Source organism: Bos indicus, chromosome 6 (assembly GCF_029378745.1).
Source record: "Bos indicus isolate NIAB-ARS_2022 breed Sahiwal x Tharparkar chromosome 6, NIAB-ARS_B.indTharparkar_mat_pri_1.0, whole genome shotgun sequence".
Lineage (NCBI taxonomy): Eukaryota > Metazoa > Chordata > Mammalia > Artiodactyla > Bovidae > Bos > Bos indicus.
The window spans coordinates 22793206-22816295 of record NC_091765.1 but is presented as its reverse complement, the minus strand read 5'-3'; the positions used below and the strand labels follow the sequence as shown (position 1 = coordinate 22816295).

The 23090-nt window shown below is 37.0% G+C and overlaps 1 protein-coding gene, 1 long non-coding RNA gene and 1 other non-coding gene across 14 annotated transcripts in view; 1 reads left to right on the top strand and 2 right to left on the bottom strand.

The window, feature by feature from the left end:
- Window positions 1-15507, top strand: part of LOC139183516 (uncharacterized) — a 20557-nt gene extending 5050 nt beyond the window's left edge. The window contains exon 2 of the long non-coding RNA XR_011567012.1: window positions 3971-15507. This is a non-coding gene — a long non-coding RNA (uncharacterized lncRNA). The remainder of the gene's footprint in view (window positions 1-3970) is intronic.
- Window positions 14784-23090, bottom strand: part of UBE2D3 (ubiquitin conjugating enzyme E2 D3) — a 27938-nt gene continuing 19631 nt past the window's right edge. For 9 of the 12 annotated variants that reach the window (XM_070790836.1, XM_070790839.1, XM_070790838.1 and 6 more), the window contains 5 exons: window positions 21060-21137; window positions 19988-20093; window positions 17640-17733; window positions 17162-17211; window positions 14784-15655 (listed from right to left, as the gene is read on the bottom strand). In XM_070790836.1, the coding sequence (XP_070646937.1) occupies window positions 17163-17211; window positions 17640-17733; window positions 19988-20093; window positions 21060-21137 (327 nt within the window). In that variant the 3' untranslated portion in view covers window positions 14784-15655; window position 17162. Of the gene's footprint in view, window positions 15656-17161; window positions 17212-17639; window positions 17734-18756; window positions 18795-19987; window positions 20094-21059; window positions 21138-23090 lie in introns of all 12 variants that reach the window. The other 3 variants (XM_070790834.1, XM_019962375.2, XM_070790835.1) reach the window with 2 other exon arrangements.
- On the bottom strand, window positions 18062-18134 carry TRNAG-UCC (transfer RNA glycine (anticodon UCC)). The gene has a single exon. It is a non-coding gene; the product is annotated as a tRNA-Gly (tRNA).

Sequence of the window (23090 nt, the reverse complement as noted above, 5' to 3'; positions counted from 1 at the left end):
TTTCCCTCATGAAATCCATCAAGTAAAGTCTTTGTAATTGCCTGTGGGCAAGCCTGAAAATCATACATTTATCTTGTGGTCCATTAGGTCTGAGTGTGGTAGAGATATCCATGGAGGATATATTGAGTTTGGGACAAGCTCTAGTAGAAGAGTCACAGTGTAGACACTTATATTCTGGAACAAGGCTGTGTACTTCACCATAAAGAACTGAGCTGGTTGGAAAAAATAGGTCCAACTGTACTGCTGGGTCTTAATAGAGACCAAATATCTGACCATAGTACACCAAGTGACTCTGCAGCCTGAACTGAGGATTTGCAGATCAGTTCAGTTCAGTCACTCAGTTGTGTCCGACTCTTTGTGACCCCATGAACTGCAGCACGCCAGGCTTCCCTGTCCATCACCATCTCCCGGAGTCCACCCAAACCCATGTCCATTGAGTTGGTGATGCCATGTCATCCCCTTCTCCTCCTGACCTCAATCTTTCCCAGCATCAGGGGCTTTTCAAATGAGTCAGCTCTTCGCATCAGGTGGCCAAAGTATTGGAGTTTCAGCTTCAGCATCAGTCCTTCCAATGAACACCCAGGACTGATCTCCTTTAAGATGGACTGGTTGGATTTCCTTGCAGTCCAAGGGACTCTCAAGAGTCTTCTCCAACACCACAGTTCAAAAGCATCACTTCTTCGGCATTCAGCTTTCTTACAGTCCAACTCTCACATCCATACATGACCACTGGAAAAACCATAGCCTTGACTAGACGGACCTTTGTTGGCAAAGTAATGTCTCTAGTTTTTAATATGCTGTCTAAATTGGTCATAACTTTCCTTCCAAGGAGTAAGTGTCTTTTAATTTCATGGCTGCACTCACCATTTGCAGTGATTTTGGAACCCATAAAAATAAAGTCTGACACTGTTTCCACTGTTTCCCCATCTATTTGCCTTGAAGTGATGGGACTGGATGCCATGATCTTAGTTTTCTGAATGTTGAGCTTTAAGCCAACTTGTTCACTTTCCTCTTTCACTTTCATCAAGAGGCTCTTTAGTTCTTCACTTTCTGCCATAAGGGTGGTGTCATCTGCATATCTGAGGTTATTGATATTTCTCCCGGCAATCTTGATTCCAGCTTGTGCTTCCTCCAGCCCAGTGTTTCTCATGATGTACTCTGCATATGAGTTAAATCAGCAGGGTGACAATATACAGCCTTGATGTACTCCTTTTCCTATTTGGAACCAGTCTCTTGTTCCATGTCCAGTTCTAACTGTTGCTTCCTGACCTGCATACAGGTTTCTCAAGAGGCAGGTCGGGTGGTCTGGTATTCTTATCTCTTTCAGAATTTTCCACAGTTTATTGTGATCCACACTGTCAAAGGCTTTGGCGTAGTCAATAAATCAACCAAGCCATAAAGCTGGGTAGGGCTGCAGTGTTCCACTGTGTGTAGAAGTGATACATCCAGACTCAAAACAGAAATTACATGACTTGCACTGATGATGACACTAATGACCTCATGGGTGGTTCCTTATGCCTGACGGATAGGCCTGATACCTACCTGGGCTGATGCAATATGTGTTAGAGCTGGCCATAAAAGGACTGCTGCCACTCACAGTCCTACTTAGGAGTGGCTCTGAATGACATTGGTGAAGGAGAATCTGCCCAGTGCACAGACTTGTGAACTCTATGTTTATTTTTCACTTCATGTGGAAGGAGAGGTGGCTTGAGGCATAGTTATATACTGACATTTGGGCATAGCCAAAAGTCTTGTTTGGTTCATCACGGCCTTGAAAAAATAAAACTAGAATACAGAGGATGTGGAGGTCTGGGTAGATAATATGTGCATGGACACTGACATTCGCCAGAGAACATGTGCAGAGGGGGCTCCTGACAGCTAGGTACACAGAAAGACAGTCCTGTGAATTTTAGCTGGCCTCTCTATTCACTGTTTCAGTACTTGATACTGGGCTCATGAAGAGACTGGCCAGAGATGAAGGCTATGCATGAACCTAACAATACGGGCTTTCTCTCACCAAGGATATCTTACTGCCTCTTCTGATTGCCCAACCACCCGGCAGCAGAGACTAATTCTGAGCCCTAGATAAGGGTACCATTACTTAGGAGGACTAGGCAGCCACCTGTTGGTACATTAATTACATTGGACCTCCTTGATTGGGGCATCAACTGGAATTAACACGGATTCTGTATATTTTCTGCCTTAACTGACTGCAGTATTTCCACTAATACCACCTGAGACTTTACAGAATTCTTTACCTCTTAAAATGATATCCCCGCCACATTGCCTTAGAAAACAGACACACCTGAGTAAAAGGAGATGTGAAGATGGGCAGGTGAACTCATGACCTTGAGAATCACTTATTTTCCCAAGTACCCTATCACAGGAGCAGACGACTTCCTCTCAAAAACAAACAAAAAACAGTGGAATGGCCTGTGGCAGTTTCAGCCTGAGGACAGACCTCATGAGGTTGTAGCACTTTCCTTCAGGATGTGGTATATGCACGGAACTATGGTCAGTATGCTTCCCTGCTGGCTCAGTGGTAAAGAACCCGCCTGCCGATGCAGGAGACACGGATTCGACCCCTGCATTGGAAAGATCCCCTGGAGAAGGAAATGGCAACCCACTCCAGCATTCTTGCCTGGAGAATCCCATGGACAGAGGAGCCTGGTGGGCTACAGTCCATGGGGTCGCAAAAGAGTCGGACATGACTTAGCGACTGAACAACGACAAAATGGCCGACAAAATGGTCAATATATGGTGCTATGTGTCCCCAGAACTAGAATCCACAGGTATAAAAACCAGGATGGAAAAGCAGACGTAGGCACTCTCATCATCACTGTCAGTGACTCACTAATGGAATTTTTCCTGTTCCTGAAACTGTTGACTCTGTTAGGTCAGAAGTCTTCAATGCAGGGTTGGAGAAGGGTGCAGGGTTCCACCCATTTGGAAGTTGTGACTAATACTGTGGAGTCATTTGGGGTTTCTTGTTCTAGTGGACAAGCAGGTAAGGAATGAGCTAATGTACTGACTGGGGTAATGAACTGATTATCAGATGAAGCTAGAGTTGCTACAATCCAGTGAGAACAGGACCTAGGACAGTCACTGGAACATCTCTTACTACTTCCATGCCCACTGTTAACTATCAATGGGAAATTACAGGTACCATGACCCAACAAAGACAGCCCACCATGACAAGATCCTCAGTCGCCCTAGGATCCAAGGCCTAAACCAATCAGTCCCTTGGGGATCCTGGCTTCTGTCATCATTTGTAATCTCCAGTGGGGCACGAAGCCACAGAACATGGGAGCAGGCTTCCCCAGCAATTACCCAAAGGGGTTTTTCCTTCTTCCTCTGTCTTAATTCCTTTTGCCTACACTCTATTCTGGGACTGTACCTCACGAAAATAAATATATACATTTTAAAAGATGCGTAATTAAGGTATGCCTCAGTTACTGATTGCTAGGGTACTCAGGCAAAAACAGTATTCTCTCTCAATTTATATTCATTAGGCTACTCAGGAGAAGGCAATGGCACCCTACTCCAGTACTCTTGCCTGGAAAATCCCATGGACAGAGGAGCCTGGTAGGCTGCAGTCCATGGGGTTGCTAAGAGTCAGACACGACTGAGCGACTTCACTTTCACTTCTCACTTTTATGCACTGGAGAAAGAAATGGCAACCCACTCCAGTGTTCTTGCCTGGAGAATCCCAGGGACGGGGGAGCCTGGTGGGCTGCCGTCTATGGGGTTGCACAGAGTCAGACACGACTGAAGCGACTTAGCAGCGGCAGCAGCAGGCTACTCAATCATTTTAGGGCTATCCAATAAAAGTTAGACATCCAGAGCAGTCTGATATAAATATTGTGTAATAATCCAAAGTAACTAAAAAATATCTAGTAGTCACATTTTAAAAAGTAAAACGAGAGTTTTCCTGGTGGTCTAGTGGTTAAGAATCTGCCTTGCAACGCAGGGGACACTGGTTTGATCCCTGGTCTGGGAAGATCCTACATGCCACGAGGCAACTAAGCTCCTGTGCCACAACTACTGAGCCTGGACTCTGGAGTGCAAGAGCCACAGCTACCAAAGCTCATGTGCCTAAAGCCTGTGCTTTGCAACAGAAGAAGCCACTGCAAGGAGAAGCCCACGCACTGCAACTAGAGAGTGGCCCCTGCTCGCCACAGCTAAAGCCCATGCACAGCAACAAAGACCCAGTGCAGTCAAAAATAAATGTAAATAAATATTTTTAAAAAGTAAAGAGGAAACAGGTGACATTTTAATTATCTTATTTAAACTAATATATTAAAATAATATTTTAACATGTATTCAATATGCTGTGATTATTGAGTATTTTGCATTCTTTTTTCACACTCAGACTTCAAAATCTATCGTAAATTTTATACTTACAGCATATCTCACTTTGTAAAAAATATTTATTTTGTTTATTTATTTGACTGTGCCAGGCCTTAGTAGCGTGCAGCACACAAGATCTGGTTCCCCAGCCAGGGACTGAATCTGAGCCCCCTGCATTGGGAGTATGGCGTCTTAGCCACTGGACCATCAGGGAAGTTCCTCACCCATCTCAGCTTTGATCTATATTCAATTTCACAAATTTTGCAGTGAAAAAATTCACATACCAAATTTGTTTTGGAATATTGGATGATAATTCTCTGATATTTCTGAACATCTTATGAGTAGAGGCACTGGATTTTTTTTGTCCCAGACAATCTTTTCATAAAGGATGTTTGTATATCAAACAGCTCTGGAAGAACACCCATGTTCTAACTTGTGTAGTTAGTCAGAGAGCAAATTATTTCTTTTTCTATCTTTTTGTTCTGCTTAGGCCCTCAATGAATTGGATGATGTCAGTTCAGTTCAGGGAGGACAGTCTGATTTACTGAGTCTACAGATTCAAATGCTGGTTGCTTTTGCAAAGACCTTCATCAAATCACCCAGATATAATGTCTAATCAGTTACCTGGGCATCCTATGGCCCAGTCAAGTTCCACATAAAACTAACCATCACAGTGCACAGTTCAGTGAGTTTTGGCAAACATACATACGTGTGTAATCACACCCTGATTAGGTACAGAACATTTCGTTCTAGAAAGTTCTCTTGTGCTTCTCTCCAAATTCCTCCCGTTCCAGGTGATGGCTGCTCCACTTCTAGAGCCATCATTTAATTTTGTGTCTTTTTGGATGTCATGCAGATAGACTCACATACTACGTTTTTCTTTTTTAAAAATTCCTTTTGTTCAACACTGTTTTTCAGACTTACCCATGTTACTCACCCTTATTCTTGCAGGATATTTTCCTTGGTATAGAATTCTAGGGTGGTAAGTATTTCTTCTCAGCATATTGAAGTTAATATTACACTATCTTCTGTTTCCGTTGTTGACAAATCTTCCATTTTTGCTCTTCAGTCAATCTACCTGTTGATGTGTGTGTGTGTGTGTGCGCGCATGTGCACACACACACTTTATTTGCAGAGGAAATGGCAGCTCTGTGTGGACCCCTGGACTGTAGGTGGGCTATACACAGCCCTCCAAGCTGTTCAGGTGTGTAACCCTCCAGGCCACAAAAAGCAAATCATGTAGGAGCTTTGATTTCCATGTCAAGGGGACTGCAAAAAGTTTATCACCTGGCCAAGGCTGCAAGGTCACAGATGAAATTTAAGGTATTTTATTTTTAAAAATTTCTGGAAGTACTGATTTTGGTTATTTTTCAAATATGACTTGTCATTTTTTATAGTCTCTTGCTCTTTATTCATGTTTGAAACTTTTATTTCTGGAATAATGGTTAAGAGGAAAGACTGGAATTTCATTACCTGGATTTAAATCCTAACTTCTGCCATTAACCTTGGGTAAGTCATTTATCCTCTTTGTTCCTCAGTTTCCTCATCTGTAAAGCAGAGATAATCATGTAAGAATATGTTTGTTAATGAGTATATACGTTTGTTGATAATAAACGTGTAAGTAATAAGTATACGCTTGTAATGAGAATTAGGAGTTAAGAATTTAGAACAATTCTTGGCACCGAAAAAGTATTACATGAGTGTTGGCTTCTGCTTTTTGTGGCTGATTATTTTGACAGGAAATTCATATAGCATGAGATTAACTATTTAAAAATGTACAATTCAGTGGCATTTAGTGTGTTCACAATGTTGTACAATCATCACCTCTAAGTTCCAAGGTACTTTTATCATTCACAGGGGAGACCTCATACCCATTAAGCAGTCAATCCTCATTCCTTTCCATGACACCCACCCCCATCCGTGGCACACATAAATCTGACTTTTGTCAGATTTACTAATCTGATTTATTAATAAACTTAAGTATTCTAGATATTCATACCAATATAATCATACAATATATTTCCTTTTATGTCTGGCTCCTTTCATTTAGTGTCATGTTTCCAAGATTCACCTATGTTGTAACATGTATCAGCCCAACATTCCTTTTTATGGCTGAATAGATAGTGATTGCAGCCATGAAATTAAAAGACGCTTACTCCTTGGAAGGAAAGTTATGACCAACCTAGATAGCATATTCAAAAGCAGAGACATTACTTTGCCAACAAAGGTCCGTCTAGTCAAGGCTATGGTTTTTCCAGTGGTCATGTATGGATGTGAGATTTGGACTGTGAAAAAGGCTGAGTGCCGAAGAATTGATGCTTTTGAACTGTGTTGGAGAAGACTCTTGAGAATCCCTTGGACTGCAAGGAGACCCAACCAGTCCATTCTAAAGGAGATCAGTCCTGGGTGTTCATTGGATGGACTGATGCTAAAGCTGAAAGTCCAGTACTTTGGCCACCTCATGTGAAGAGTTGACTCATTGGAAAAGACTCTGATGCTGGGAGGGATTGGGGGCAGGAGGAGAAGGGGATGACAGAGGATGAGATGGCTGGATGGCATCACCGACTCAATGGACGTTGAGTCTGAGTGAACTCCGGGAGTTGGTGATGGACAGGGAGGCCTGGCGTGCTGCGATTCATGGGGTTGCAAAGAGTCAGACACGACTGAGCAACTGAACTGAACTGAACCGAATGTCATTGTATGGGTATATCACAATTTGTTTATTCATTCACCCATTGTTTCCATCTTTGACTATTATGAATAATGCTGTGAACATTCATGTATAAATATTTATTTGAATATCTGTTTTTAATTCTTTTGGGGATATATTTTGGAGTAGAATTGCTAGGTCATATGGTTATTCTGTTTAATTTTTTTAGAAATTAGCAAACTACTTTCCATAAAAGCTCTATCTTCTTACATTCCCACCAGCAATGTACAAATGGCTCCAGAGTCTCCAAATCCCCAACACTAATTTTCCATTTTTAAGAAGTTATAGCTATCCCAGTGTGAAGTGGTACCTGATTATGATTTTGATTTGCATTTCTCTAATAACCAATGATGTTGAGCATCTTTTACACATTTGCTGGCCACTTTTGTTTGGAGAACTCTTCTATTCAAATCTTTTGCCCATTTTTAAATTGGATTACTTACCTTTTGTTTGAGTTTTAAGGATTCTTTATGTATTCTGGATATTAGACACTAACCAGATATGTCATTTGCAAATACTTTCTCCTATCCTTTAAGTTGTCTTTTTCATAGTATACTTTGATACACAGAAGTTTAAAAATTTGAGCAAGTCCAATTTATCTATTTTTTTCATTGCTTGTGCTTTTGGTATCATTTCTAAGAATTTATTGCTGAATCCAAACTAACAAAAGTGTATTCCTTTTTTGTTCCAAGAGTTTTATATAGTTTTAGGTCTTTCACTAAGGAGTTTGATCTATTTTGTTAATTTTTGGATATAATGTAAGGTAGGGGCCCAAATTTGTTTTTTTGCATGTTAATATTCAGTTGTCTCAGCACCATTTGTTGAAGAGACTATTCATTTCTCATGAGACTATTCACCATGAGTGGTCCTGGCATCCTGTTGACCACAAGATGTATATGAGTTTATTTCTGAATTCTCAGTTATATTCCATTGTCCTATAAGTTCATCTTCATGCCAGTATCATACTGCTTTGATTTCTGTAGCTTTGTAATAAATTTTGAAATTAGGGAGTCCCCTTTTTTTTCACGTTTGTTTTTTTGTACTCCTTTGTAATTCTGTATGAATTTTTTTGTATCTTCCATTTCTGTAAAAACAATCACTGGGATTTTGATAGGGATTGTATTGAATCTGTAGACTGCTTTGGGGATCATTGCCATCTTAACAATAACAAATCTAATCCATGAACACAGATGTTGTTGTTGTTGTTTAGTTGCTAAATCATGTCTGACTCTTTGCGACCCGCTGGATTGCAGCATGCCAGGCTTCCCTGTCTTTCACTGTCTCCCAGGGTTTGCTCAAATTCATGTCCATTGAGTTGGTGACGCTATCAAACCATTTCATCCTCTGCCTTCTCCTTTTGACTTTAATCTTTCACAGCATCAGTGTCTTTTCCAATGTGTCTGTTCTTCTCATCAGGTGACCAAAGTTTTGGAGCTTCAGCATCAGTCCTTCCAGTGAATATTCAGGGTTGATTTCCTATAGGATTTACTGGTTTGATCTTGATGCCCAAGAGACTCTCAAGAGTCTTCTCCAGCACAATTCAAAAGTATCAATTCTTCTGCACTAAGCCTTCTTTATGCTCCAACTCTTACATCCATACATGAGTACTGGAAAAACCATAGCTTTGACTAGACTGACCTTTGTCGGCAAAGTAATGTCTCTGCTTTTTAATATGCTCTCTAGGTTGGTCATAGCTTTTCTTCCAAGGAGCAAGTGTCTTTTAATTTCATGGCTGCAGTCAACTATCTGCAGTGGTTTTGGAGCCCAAGAAAATAAAATTTGTCACTGCTTCCACTTTCCCCCCTTCCATTTGCCATGAAGTGATGGGACCAGATACTATGATCTTCGTTTTAAACAGCTGAGTTTTAAACAGCTTTTCACTCTCTTCTTACACCCTCAAGAGGCTCTTTAGTTCATCTTCACTTTCTGTCATTAGTGTTATCATCTGCATACCTATCATACCTGTGAAGGTTGTTGGTATTTCTCTCGGTGATCTTGATTCCAGCTTGTGCTTCATCTAGCTCAGCATTTCGCATGATGTGCTCTGCATATAAGTTAAATATGCAGGGTGAGAATATACAGCCTTGTCCTACGTACTCCTTTCCCAAGTTTGAATCAGTAAGTTGTTCCATGTCTGGTTCTAATTGTTGCTTCTTGACCTGTATACATGAACACTGGATGTCTTTCCATTTATCTAGGACTTTAATTTTTTTAGAAATATTTTGTAGTTTTCAGTATACAAGTTTTGCTGCTTCCTTGATCAAATTTATTCCTAAGTATTTTATTATTTTTGATGTTGTTATAAATGGAATTATTTTATTAATTTCATTTTGTAATTCTTCATTGCTACTTATAGTAGAAATACAACTGGGTTCCCTGTCAGCTTAATGGTTAGGATTTCAGGTTTTCGCTGCCAAGGCCCAGGTTCAGCCCTTGGTTGGGAAACTGAGATCATGCAAGCTGCACACCTCAGCCAAAAAAAAAAAAAAAAAGTACAACTAATTTGTGATTTTGTATCCTGTAATTTTGCTAAATTCAATTATTAGCTCCAATAATTTATATTGATTTTTCTGTCATCTGGAAAGGAAGAAAATTTTAGTTTGTATGACCTGATGTTTTTAATGTCTGAAACTTTTGCACATCAGTTCCTACTCATGGTACAGTACTAAGTTCTGTTGTTCTTTATTTTCTGGTTTTTAACTGTGAGCTGTTATTGCGTCCCTACAGAGTATTTGTTTACTTCCACCAGTACCAGGTTGCTGATTTGGAACAACTTTTTAAAATGTTCTGCTTGAGTTTTCAGACTATCCACGTAGTAAGATTTAGAGCTGCAAATTTTCACAAAGTCAAACCATTATTACATATTCTGAGAGAACATTCTCCTGCCACAAAGAATAAAGATTCAAGACACGCAAACTCATCTGTCTGTATTTGGGATGGGTTTATCCTAATTGACACCACTCTTTGGATGTATTCTGGGCTTTGCCAGGGTCATGAAAATGAAAATATACGAGTCTTCATTTGATTCTTCAGGTCTTCTTAAGATGCTAGCTAGTTTCTGATTATAGCCTGCTTCTTTTGGATTCCTGGTTTCAATTTGGTTTGGGCTTGAGAGATTAGTAACATTTATGTTTTTTTAAAAAAAGTGCTTTCCCCCCAGCGTTTCGTTGCTTTTTCACCTAAGAGTTGGTCAGTGTAATCATCTATACTGACAGAAACGGAAACGTCCATCCACTCACTGAGATACTTGAGTCAAGAAGCATCCATCAATTGTAGCCTGTCAGGCTCCTCCGTCCATGAAATTTTTCAGGCAATATTAGTTGGGCTAGTTTCCTTATCCAGGGGATCCTCTCAACCCAGGGATCGAACCCACGTCTTCTGCATTGCAAGGTGGACTCTTCATCTGCTGAGCCAGATGAAGCCCCTTAACATTGGGGGAGCCCCCATGTTAAGGTGGTTATTACTTAACATACCATGGTGCACTCTACTGTGGCAGTGCTGTTGGTATTTTATGTAGAATAGTTGAGAAAAATCACTGATAGATTGACATTTGAAACCTAACAATTAAGAAAGAGCGAGCCGTATTTTATCTTTGATAATCCCAGGTAAAGAATGATGGCAAACATCTTGAGGTAAGAAAAAGCCCACTGTGTTCAAGCCTCAGCAGAGGCCTGTGTGACTGAGCTGAGAAAGCTGGTGGGGAAGTTATTAGGGATGAAGTGGTGGGAAGTCACTTCCAGCCTGTAAACTGCTTTTAGGATTTGGCCTTTATTCTGAATGAGATGAGAAACCATTAGGTTTGGAGCAAAGTGATGACATGATCCAATATGGTTTAAAAGGAATATGCCTGGTGTTGCATGGATGATAAATTGCTATGAAATGAAAAGAAGGGAGACCACTTAGGCTTTTACAATAACCGAAGAAACAATATAGATTTAGACCACATAGACAGACCATCATGGCAGCAGTGAAATGTGGTAAACAGGTAGATTCTGAGAAAAGTTTTAGGTAGAACTGACAGAGACGTTTAATTTTTAAGTTTGAGAAACGATGCCTAGGTTTGGGGCAAGTGCAACTGAAATGTTTACACTTACGGAGGCCAAGAGGTAGAAATATGTGTCTGTGTATAGCAGTCAAGCCGATCATTCTTTAGAAAGTGAGGTGGATGAATAGGAAGCTACACAAGTGTCCAGGAGTGATGGCTGGTAATCATACGGTAGTGTTCAACTGTTCTTAAGCAACTAGGGATATCAAAGTATTTCACTGTTTGGCCTTACTTGATAATTTTCAAATTTGACAGGGTAAACAAGAAACCAAGTTTACACAGAGGCTCAGACACTAGTATATAAGAATGAAAAGTAGTTATTTCATAAAACCATTTTCTACAATACAGAAAAAAATTAAGAGGACTCTTAAAAAACACATTATTTCATCCAGAACGTGCACAACCTGGCAAGAGAGAATTAACAATGGAATGTTAAATAACATATTCCATGTAAAAAAGCAACTATGAGGAACACTGTATCAGAATTTTTTTTTTCAAAATGAGGCCAAGAAAGGAATGAGTAGTTAGCAGGGTAGCAGGAAAGCATGTGAAATAGTGGTTTACTGGGAACCTGGAGGCAGGGGGTGGGGACAGCCAACTGCAAGCTTCCTAGCCTTTTGTGAACTTTTTCATCTTTTAACATAGAACACTTCGGGAGTGGGAGAGGCTGTCACCTTTCAAAATTCTGGTCCAAATATCTCTACCTTTTATTTTTCCATTGCACCAGGGGAGTACAAAAAGTTTTAAGTTACCTTATGGTATGTTTAGAATCTGTTCAATTCAGACTCCAAACACCCTTACCATGAAATCTTACCTTTCAACCCTCTCATTCTCCCAAAAGTTGCTTCAGCCAGAGAGTATGACCAGGGCTCAAATCCATGTTCAGCTAGCTATCTAGCCAATCCTTAGCAGAAAACTCTAGCACCTGGTTACTCTTTTTAAACACTACTTGGCTATTAGTTGAATCACATTTCCCAGAATAAAGTTCTATCTGTTAAGACTGCTACTTAAATTAGTTCCTTGTGGGATGTTAATAATACATTAAGTAAACATGTCAATCAACCTATGGCATAATTCAAAGTAGTATGAAGTATGTTAGAAATTTAACACTTGAGCATATGTGTTCCTACAGCCATGAAAGAAGAGTAAAATAATCAGAGGGTCAAAGTACTACTGCTGTAGTCTATACAAGGGAGAGCGAAGAACAGACTTCCAAGACCACTTTAATGGCTTCTTCAAAGAGGCCACTGTGTCATTCCATAGTTTCTGAATCAGTAGGCCTGGAGTTGGGATTTGATCATTTCCATTTTAAAGAACTTCTCAAATGATAGTGATATTGCTGGTCTTGGGGTCACACTTTCAGAATCCTAAATTCTTTATAGACCAGTTTTTGTTACAACTTTAAGTTCAAAACAGAACTCACACAGGACATTAAGTGTGAATTTCATGTTAGCTGGAATTACCAAGTAAGACCAGAGTGTCTTTAAACACAGACTTTAATGGTAACAATTCTTGAAGCTCAATTAACCTTAGCTATTACAAGTGTTATGCCGTCACTATTAGACAATATTTAGTGACTTGCACTGGGTTCCTCATAAAATAGAGACAAATTCACTTAAAACTATAATCAACAATCATTTAACAGTTTTGTTACGCCAACACAAACCATGGCTAATCTGAGTCACTTCGAAAATCACTAACACAGGATGGTCAATATCTGAAGTATGTCAACTAAACCATTAAAAAAAAAAAGTGAGTGTTTCACTACCCCTGAGACCACCAGTTAACTGTGGTTCATACTTTTAAAAAATTGTGAGTACACCCACACAAGAAAGCCAAGTAGTTTCTTTTAAATCTGATTATCACATTGCAAACTTGCCCAGGAATGAGTCACTTAAAATGTAATTTACCATTACGTCAACTGGACTATAATCCTCACAGGTTAAGATAAACAACATAATTTAAAACTTAATTATGCATTAAAAGATGTAAGAAACAGGAAGAACCAAAATCAATTTTTAATGTTAATCATCATTTCAGTGCTATACATGGCACTATTAGTATATATGGGGGAAAGGACAAATTCTTGGATTCTTTAGAAGGTTTCACTGCAGATGATCTCAAGTCCAGTGTTCATACATTCAAAAATGTTGGTTTTCCAGGTACTTTTACTGTTCTGTTAAACCTGGAGAAGCCTTTATGGCTTGTTCCCTTAGAAGTGACATAGGAAAAATAGAAAGCATCAAGTCAAAGATACAGAGAACTGGACACATCTATTAATCATTATGACAATAGCTTTAGGAAGTCATCTCTATAAAAACTTAAGGGTTATCTATAGCTAAAAAGGTCAATTTGAAAGCCAAGTAGAATCCAGCTCTGACAAATATTTTATTCATTGCTGGTTTTCAAGAAATGATATGCCTACTATAAAAGCTATTATTTTGAGGGAATCTCGTAATTATCCTAAAAATAGAGCCAAAAAGTTTCTTACCTTGTGGAGGTATCTTACTTATTTGTACTTTGAATCCAACACAGTTTTAACAGTATAATATGTACCCTTGAGTTATTTTTAAAGCAAAGATAGAATGAAAAATTCACTCGTTGGAAAATGGTATAACTGGATTGATATTTCTCAATGAAATGCTTATTACAGAATTAACAAAGCCAAAACATTTTCGGAAGGCATGCATTTCACTTTCAGTTTAAAGAACCTTAATTCAATAAATCATGTCCAAACTACATATTAAAATGTTTATAAAAATCAAGCTTTAACATTTATTTTATATCTAGCTTTCCACATCTGTGTGCAGACAAGGAGTAAGATTGCACATAAGTGTAAGCAGTGCAAATATGTGTAAGTGGAGAAAAATCACAGATGTGCTAGAAATTGAATACAGGACCATAAGAAAGCAATGGACAAATCAAAGAAACTAGGAAAAAGTAATAAAACTATAGGGTCAGAATTAGAAAGGGTGAAGAATGATAATGCCCTTGTTACTACAGAAGTTACATTAAGTGGCACAGATTGCACTTGTCAAACAAAAAATAATCCAATAGCATTGACTTTTATTCATTCACGTTAAGTCACCTGAAATGGTATCTGTTGCATTTAAATGCTCATTAATGTAAATGGCTGAACAAATCCATTTTAATGGATATTCAATCCATTAAAAAAACTCAATATCCCACATGGTTAAAGTCACTTCAACATAGCCTCATGACAACTCCCACACCAAAACAGTACTTTATTTTGTAAATTTTGACCCATTATTACTCCCATGTTATGGTCTTTTCAGCTGTCAAGCGTACAAGGTGAAGAAAAAATTTAGTTAGATGGGGGTTGCACCTGGAAAATAAATTTCTTAAACTCCATATACATGTTTCAAATCTGCTGGGTCCCAAGTCCATCTATGAACTCCCAGGCTGCCAGTATCATGTGCAGCATACTAAAGCTACACTATCTGAATAGCTTATTAATTCTGCATAAATCAGGTCAACCAATGTGTCAACCTGTAACAGACTGCGCATTTTTAACTGAACATGGCAAAATATTCACTCTCTTGAACTTTACATCATCTTTGATGTCAAACAATGAGGCAAATCCCAACAGTATATACAAAAAACAGCTTTGCGTTTACAAAAGATTGTTTCCCATACTGATTAATCCAGGCAGCTAACTCATTGGTTTATGCAACTTTATTGAAGAAAAATAAATCAATTACTAGCAGAGCTATTAGTTGATCACTCATCCATTGACAACTTGCATCATTTATTCAGTGCTATATTAAACAGTGTATTGGAAGATAGATTAACTAATAGCTCCAAGCCTCCTAACAATTTAAATGAAAATTACAAAATGTTTTGAGACCCTATTTTGGAATACAAAGGGTGTTTGACTTCCAATTTCCATTCTCTGTAGAACAAGAACAGGTCATTCCTTTATTGACATGCATAAAATACATCACATTTTCTGTTCTGCTGATGCTATAAATTCAATACCAATTCTCCAGCCATATCAGTTATGAGCATAAAGTATATCATGTAACCTCAAATCTCTAACAGTGGAAGGCTTAAACAAGAATGGATGCTGCTAGAATAATGCTGCTTCCTTTGATGTGACAACTCAGCATCCATCTCCCTCCCTCTCAGATGATTCTTCAGCATGTTAGAGCAGTGAGGAATGGTTTTAGTCTCATAACCAAGTTAGAGTGAAGACATTGGCCACATAATACACATGCTCCATTTTTTTTTAAAAATTCTGAATCTTGGGCAACTGTTCTCTTGTAACTACTTTACAGTTTCTAAAAGCAGTTATTGTCCAAAGCTGGAAGAACTTAAGTCTTCTCAGATGAGCATGTGAATGAATGGAGGGAGGTAAACAAAAAATAAAATTAAAAAAGATGAGGTCTGATAGGGGAGCAGCCGGATAAGAAAATCAAAAAAGGAACAGTAATTTAAAGTTTATTCCAGCTATAATGCAGGTTATTCTGACTTTAAGGTAGCATCACATGGCATACTTCTGAGTCCATTCCCGAGATATTCTGTTGTACCTGTAAATAAAAAAGATGTTATTTAAAAATTTAAAATAATTCTTAACACTTAAAAGGTAAGGAAAGAGTATTTTATTTCTAGACTTATCATGGAGTCATCTTTAATGGCTACGATTAGGATAAAGCCAAGAAGGAAGAAAAAACACTGGTACTCAAAGCACTGTAGGAAACAAGACCCTTATGCTTCAATATGGTGAGTGTCCTAATCACTCAAAGTAATATTATAATAAACATACAGATAGGCTAGCAAAAATCAAAGACCTTTTTTCTCTCCTACTACTGAGCTACTGGTCTATTAGAAATTTTACAATTAGTATACATTCCAACAAATGTTAACTTTTTCTCACAATTTGCCATGGACCTATTATCAGAATAGTGCACTTATCTGTAGATCTATAGAAACTCCCATGAAAGCCAGACTGGGCAATGAACTAATAAACATTTTTATCTGAATCCTGGACTTCATGATAATTTACTTCACCCTGGATATTACCTAAAAGAGAAAATGCCTTTGAGACTTCAGCATAGGTAGAAGATTAAGACACTAGGGAAGATGATAAAAAAGCAGTAATGTTTAAGAGGAGGTGGGCTGTGAGTTATATGTGCTAATCAAAATCATCTGTTACTTTTAAAGGGTGGCGGCTGGCAATGAACAAACCCCACCTGAGACCTGATGGATGAAACTAGGAGGAGTACAAGTAGGGGCATCTTTGTTTAACATGATCAACAGTAATTCATACACAAGCAAGGATATTTCCTGCTGAGGAAGATCACAAATATTGATAAAATGCTATCAATTTCTCCCTATTACTACCATGCCACAGAACAAAAATTATAGTGATAACCTTAAGAAAGGAATATCTAAAAGGACATAGAACTGATTTATATTTACAGTTTGACCTCTATAAAAGTACTAACTTCGTTTCAAACCGAGAACTAAACATAGTTCAACCATTTTTCTAACTTTAAGTTCTTTCTCTACCAATTCGTGGTTACCTCACTTAAGGATACCTCTCGTAAAGCCAGCACTTTAAAGCAAAGGTTTCACTTAGCATACAGGTAGCCACAAAGTATAGCTATCACTAATGCATGCTTGTCAGTAATGAACATTTAGTATAGATAGTGAGGCTTTAAAAAGTGTTTATCCCTTACATTATTATCTCTTGGCAAAATTTTAACTAAGTTACCACATTCCATATAGTATTGAAGTTTAAAATATACCAACTTTAAAAGTTAAAATTTAAATACTATAGTAGTTTGAAAAAGATACTAAAATTTTCATTTCTTACTGGTGCTATATAAACTCTGCTTTGCCATGCAAAAATACTCTCAAGCAATAATGACTGCTGGGTATACTTTCACGCTAAACAAGCAGTTAAGTGTACAGTTTTCAGAAACTGCCACATCAGTTACCTTTGGTTAGTTAATATAGTGCCTTAACGCATGCAGCACTCATGTGCTGGCAGTACCATGAATAAGCGCACCATATTGTGCAGATCCTCTTACCCTACAACATAGCGTATTTCTCTGTCCACTCTCTTGCTAACCTATTGTACCTAATTGAACAAGTATACTGAGCATTAATTATAACATACGGAAATTATAATGGTAAAGTTGTACATAAAGAATTCAATATATAAAATATTTAGACTAAATTTTTACAATAGTACCAATATTTTTCTCATTTTAAATGTGATTGGGGTGAAGAAAAAACACCTTTCTTCCTCAAACTTAAACGTGATAAACTGCTGAACATGTTAGAAAAAGAAAACATAACCTAGGAAATTAAAAAAAAAAAAAAAAAACCAACAAAAAACCAATTACATTTCAATAACTAGCTTCTGCACATTTCAACTACCATCTTACCAGAAATAAGCGTCAAGTCTCCTTGGCATCATGCCACAACTTACAGCAAAGTATATAATACTAACTCATTAAGAAAAGCCACTTTTTATATTGTTTTCTCAAATTACTACATACTTACTTATCTCTGTCTGTTTTATAGATCCGTGCAATCTCTGGCACTAGGGGGTCATCTGGGTTTGGATCACATAGCAGTGAACAAATGGATAAAAGAACTGGAAGAAAACAAATGTCTGTTACCCACCACTGGGAATTTGGTTGAATAAAAGTATTTAAAAACAAGTATTATAATATAAACCTCAATCCTCAAAAGAGGATTAGTTTCTATCTTAATTTCCATAAGACAAAGCTTTATAGAGATTTTGATTCATACAAGACAAGTTCCTGGTAGTTGAGAGATCCTAAAAATAGATATTTGTTAGCTAGTTTACTGACTAGATACAAAAATCTGCCAAATTCAGAAGTTCTGAGATCGTGAAATGATGCCGTATTAATTTATATTACCTTTTCTTTTGCTACGCCACGTTGAATGCGGGATCTTAGTTCCCTGACCAGGGACGGAACCTGTATCCTCTACAGTGGAAGTGTAGAGTCCTAACCACTGGACCACCAGGGACTTCTCTATATGAACCTTCTCAAATAGTGAAGTGGAGTTTCTTGGTAATGGCTGGAGGGAGGTGGGGGGTGGTGGTGGGGACTCTGAATTAGAGTACAGCTATGCAATACATGCTTAGCTGTTTAGCTTGATAAAATAATCCATTTTCTGTCCTACTCTCGGAGGAGTTTCACAAAAACACCCAACTGCCCCAATGACTACAGGTTTTATCTCCCAGAATTTATAAGGTAGAGACCATATCCAAGAATTTTGGTTAAATTAAAAAACAAACAAAAAAAACACCAAGATCTACTACTGAGTAGCTCTTCAGCTATAGCTCTCACTCTGACCTATTCAAAACATTAACTTAAAAGATGTAAAGCATCATTAGGAATATGTATCTAATTCATTGTGAATACAAATTATGTGCCACTGTGCAAAGTTTTATAAAAAGTTTATGATATAAAAGCTTAATGTGGTTACGACAATCCTTGAAGATAATAGCAATACCATGAAAAAAAATAATTACAGAAAATAGAACTTTACACTCAAGTGCAGGATCAGAAATAAAACTAAATCTGCACTTACAGAAACAGTGTTCAGTATTACAGTGCATTCCCAATGATGGTAAAACCAAACAAACCTGGAAAATAGTATTAAAGTCTTCTTCATACCAGGTGCCTGGTGTTAAGAGAAAAGAAAAGACCTGAAAAGAAACTTGAATGTATCCAGGGGGGTGAAAAATGGGCCTAAAATAATGCTGCACCTAAAAGAACGACAGCAGCATTTACCCAAATTGTCCCCACTCCTCACACAAGTGTTTCTGATTAATCAAACAAAATTTTGGGAATGCTAGACAGTCCCTTCAAAGAGATTCAAATGCACTGTACAAGGACACAAAAGGCTTGATGTCCTGACTTAACAAATGAATAAACAAACAAAACCTGTTTCACTTGGCATTTACCATACTTCTAAAAATAAAACTTTTTGTAAAACACTATTAACTATTTCAAGAAATAATCTGGGGAATGCTACATTAAGTATTCAGCCAAAAAATAAGAATGCTTAGAGTTAGCTGCTATCCTCAAATTTCTGAAATACAGTCATAATTAGCAACATTAAAAACTCATTTTGTGTACTAAGGAATCCTAATAAGCCAGCATCAAAAACTGAAAATCACTAAAAGGCAGACTTCCTTCTCATTAAGTAGCTTTGTGGTAGGTGATTTTTATTTGTAGGGTAAAAGTGACATAAAAGCCACCAGAGTTGTTTGAAAGAGATGGAGAGATATTCCATCTCCATCTGGAACACCAATGTGGAAACCAGACAACCTATTAAAGATGCCACACAACAGATCCCTATTATAGTAGAAGAGCAGATATCTAGAGACCTTTCCCAAGACTATGCATTTTAGACTATTATTAGGTAGGAAACAACCTACCATGATACATGAAAACTTAACTAAAGGTTTCTTAAAAAGGTTTTTTATCTAAAAAATAAGAAACACAGGAAAATGAAATCAGAATTTTCCCATAAGAAACCTCAAGTTCAAAAGCTCTGTTAACTTTAGGTATACCACTTTTGCTAAATGGCAACAAGTGAGTGAGATGTACAAGTGGCTTGGGATTGAAAAATATACTAAGAAAGCTATTAAATGCTGCTATTGTTATTTGCAAATAATGGCCCCCTCCATCTGAATGTTAACTTCTTCCCACAAAATCTTTAATCAATACTGCTAAAAGCAAAAAGCATGTACTTCTTGTTCTTTTCTCCATCTTTATAAAAAAGCTGGCATTATAAAAATACTTAGGTAAGTCAGCTCAAAAATGAAACTCCTTTAACTATTAGAAAAATCAAAGCCGCTAGTATTTTACCTTTAGAAATAGTTAAAGCAGGAGACCACTGTGATCTTAGAATATCGAGACAAATGCTGCCATTACTGTTAATATTTGGATGATAAATTCTTGTTGTAAATGCAACCTAAAATAAAAAAACAACTTTATTTTTCCCAAATAAAAACAAGCATTGTAAACTTTGACAAAAAACTGTAGCTACACTTAAAATAGTTAAAAATTTTAAAAATATAATAGCTAAAAGTTATACACATAAAAGCACCTATATTCTGACCAAGATCCTTCAGGGGCTTCTTTTTAATTAAAATGGAAAATATAACCATGTGGCAAAAATTTTATTATCAGTGGTATGGTGGGTTTTTTCGAAGGTTAACTTTGGCCCTACCATAGCATGAGTATCAAAGGAGCAACTTGAAGGGAATTCAGGATTCACTAACAAATTAGAAACTTTCCGATGTAGACCGAAGCATACAGACTAGCTCATTTAAGGCATCAAGGTACAAAGGCATGTATTAGAACCTCCATTTCCAACTGTACATAAAACACACATTTGAATATCACAAAAGTATCTTCATTTAAAGTAACTGTCATATTGTACCTGTAACAGAATTGTGAAGATAGTTTATGTGTGCAAACTCAAAGCCCAAAATATATTGTAGTCTTAAATCCCAACACAAATATGGTATACTTTTTAGCAACATGTGAAAACGCACAATGAAGGTGAGTATTTGGAAGGCTAGTATTTAAGACACTAGAGTTACTGATCCAAATCTGTGTAAGCACAATAAAGTGGGAAAAATGCTTCCACATGGTGTATTTGAGCCTTGCAACATAAAGGATAAGGCAATTCTTAACTTCAGTTACAAAGTTCAAATCCAGGTTTAGCTCTTCTTTTAACTAAGGCTAATAGCATTCAACATCAGTGATTTAATTCAGTATATGCATTCAAGCCCCAATTATTCTTATTCATTATACACTCACACTAGTTTAGCCTTAACTTAATCAGAACCCTAATGTCTAGGAATGTTCTATTCCTCTGGAATAAAATACAAATCTTTACTTACAGACTTCGGAGTGGGGGGGAAATACTTGCCTTAGGTGGTTTGAAGGGGTAGTCTGTAGGAAAATGAATTGTCAAAAAGAATACACCGCCTTGATATGGGCTGTCATTCTGTGAAAAGAAAAATATGCTTAACTCTGCTATTTAAAATGATGCTAAATAATTCATGTTAACATTTATTTTCTAAGCATTTCTCTAATATGAAGCAAAATTACCTATTTACACGAAAATAGTCTAAATTATTCCATGATAAAGTTCTTATTAGTGAAAAATCACAATATTTACTATAGAATAAGGAATTGTAATTTAGATCCTGTTTTACATGAAGTCTAAGAATTTTAGAAAAACTATTCAGAAACACAAGGTTCTAGATCCTAGTTCTCATAAAGTACAGTTAACAATGAAGTCTACATAATAATGTATCAAATTATAATCTGAAAATACAGTGTACATGTATTTGTTGAGTATTTCTTCTAATGACAGTCACATATACACAAACAACTTTGTACCTTAACAGGCTATTCTGGTCACTGCCAAACCAGAAAAACTCCCCTCAGTAAGGGAAGTAGAATAGAAATAAAGGAAGTTTCTAAGAAGTTTCGTTCCCAATTGGCCCCTCAAAATTCTCATTTAATAAAACCATGATAGTCTTTTCTTCAAAATCACACCACTAAATTCTTTATAGTAAGTCAATACATAAAATTACTAGATTTGGAAGACTTGGGATGTTTGCTTTGCACACTTGAAACAGAAGATATAAAATTTCAAGCTACAGCAGTACTTTTTCTCCTTAAATGTTTTGCTCATTGTAATTTGAGTATGAAAAACTCCTCAGTAAATAAACATCATATAACATTAGTATGAAGTAACATTTGGGAGAAACTTACTAGTATTCCACATTTAATTTAACCAATACCAAGAAAAAGATATCACTGTTGCCATTTCATGAGTAAATAAAATAGGACTTAAAGTAACTTAGTGAACTATACAATTTGTTCAAGATAAAACCAGGATTCAAACCCAGGTATTCTGAAAACCAACATATCAAAGAATAAAAAGAAAGTGATATGGTCAAGGATTTTAAGGTCAAAGAGTTTTTTTTTTTTTTTAATGGAATTGCATAATTGCCTCTGGATATGCAGAGTCAACCTGCAAATGTGTTTGAAAATCTCAATACCTATTCCTCTCCATTTGAGTGAGGATGTATACAGTGCTATCATGAACCTTTTATTGTATTATGCCCACTCCTTATGCGAGGCAAATAACCTTGGCAGGGCTGACACTGTAGTACAGCTCATTTAATCCCACCCCTCTGTAAAATTAATAAACATTAGTTGAATTACTAACTCCATTCTACTTACTAGGTAAGTGAAAGGGACACAGAATAATTTCTCATCTTGGTAAGTCTACAGTCTGGTAGAGATATATAGTGAAATTTTATAAGCTATTATGAAGAAATGAACAAGGGTATATACCTGGCGTTTAAAGGAGCATGGTCAGTTTACTGACCATCAAGTTAAAAGATACATACTACTTAATGGGAGAGCTACTATTTGAATGTCTTTCCTACTTCCATGTCCCTCTGCTTCATAATGCCTACAAAACTCTAATTCAAGAAAATTAAGACTGCAAAATAGCATCTGAGAAGTACAGAAAAATCAAAGACACAAGAATGTGATCCAAATTTATTAGATTAACATATCATTGTTGAATAATGACTATTCATTGGAAATAGATGCTTCAAATAGCAAACACTTTTATAAAATAGGCTCATATGGAAGATACATTTTTACTGAGTACAGTTAACAATTTAAGGGTAAACTGTTTTAATGAAAACATGTTTTCGTTAAGCTTAATTTCAAAAATTCTGTTTAAGCTTTCATTCCAAGTTTCATACAATCAAGCATTATATCTGACTGCTTCTTAAAGGTAGTCTAACAATAGATTTAGTCAAAATCAAATTTCATCTCACTTGTTCAAGAAAAAAAAAAAACTTATAGAATGAAAATATTTCAATGTTATAAATTAACACCAAAACTCCAGCAAAGAGGAAAAACTGGTAAA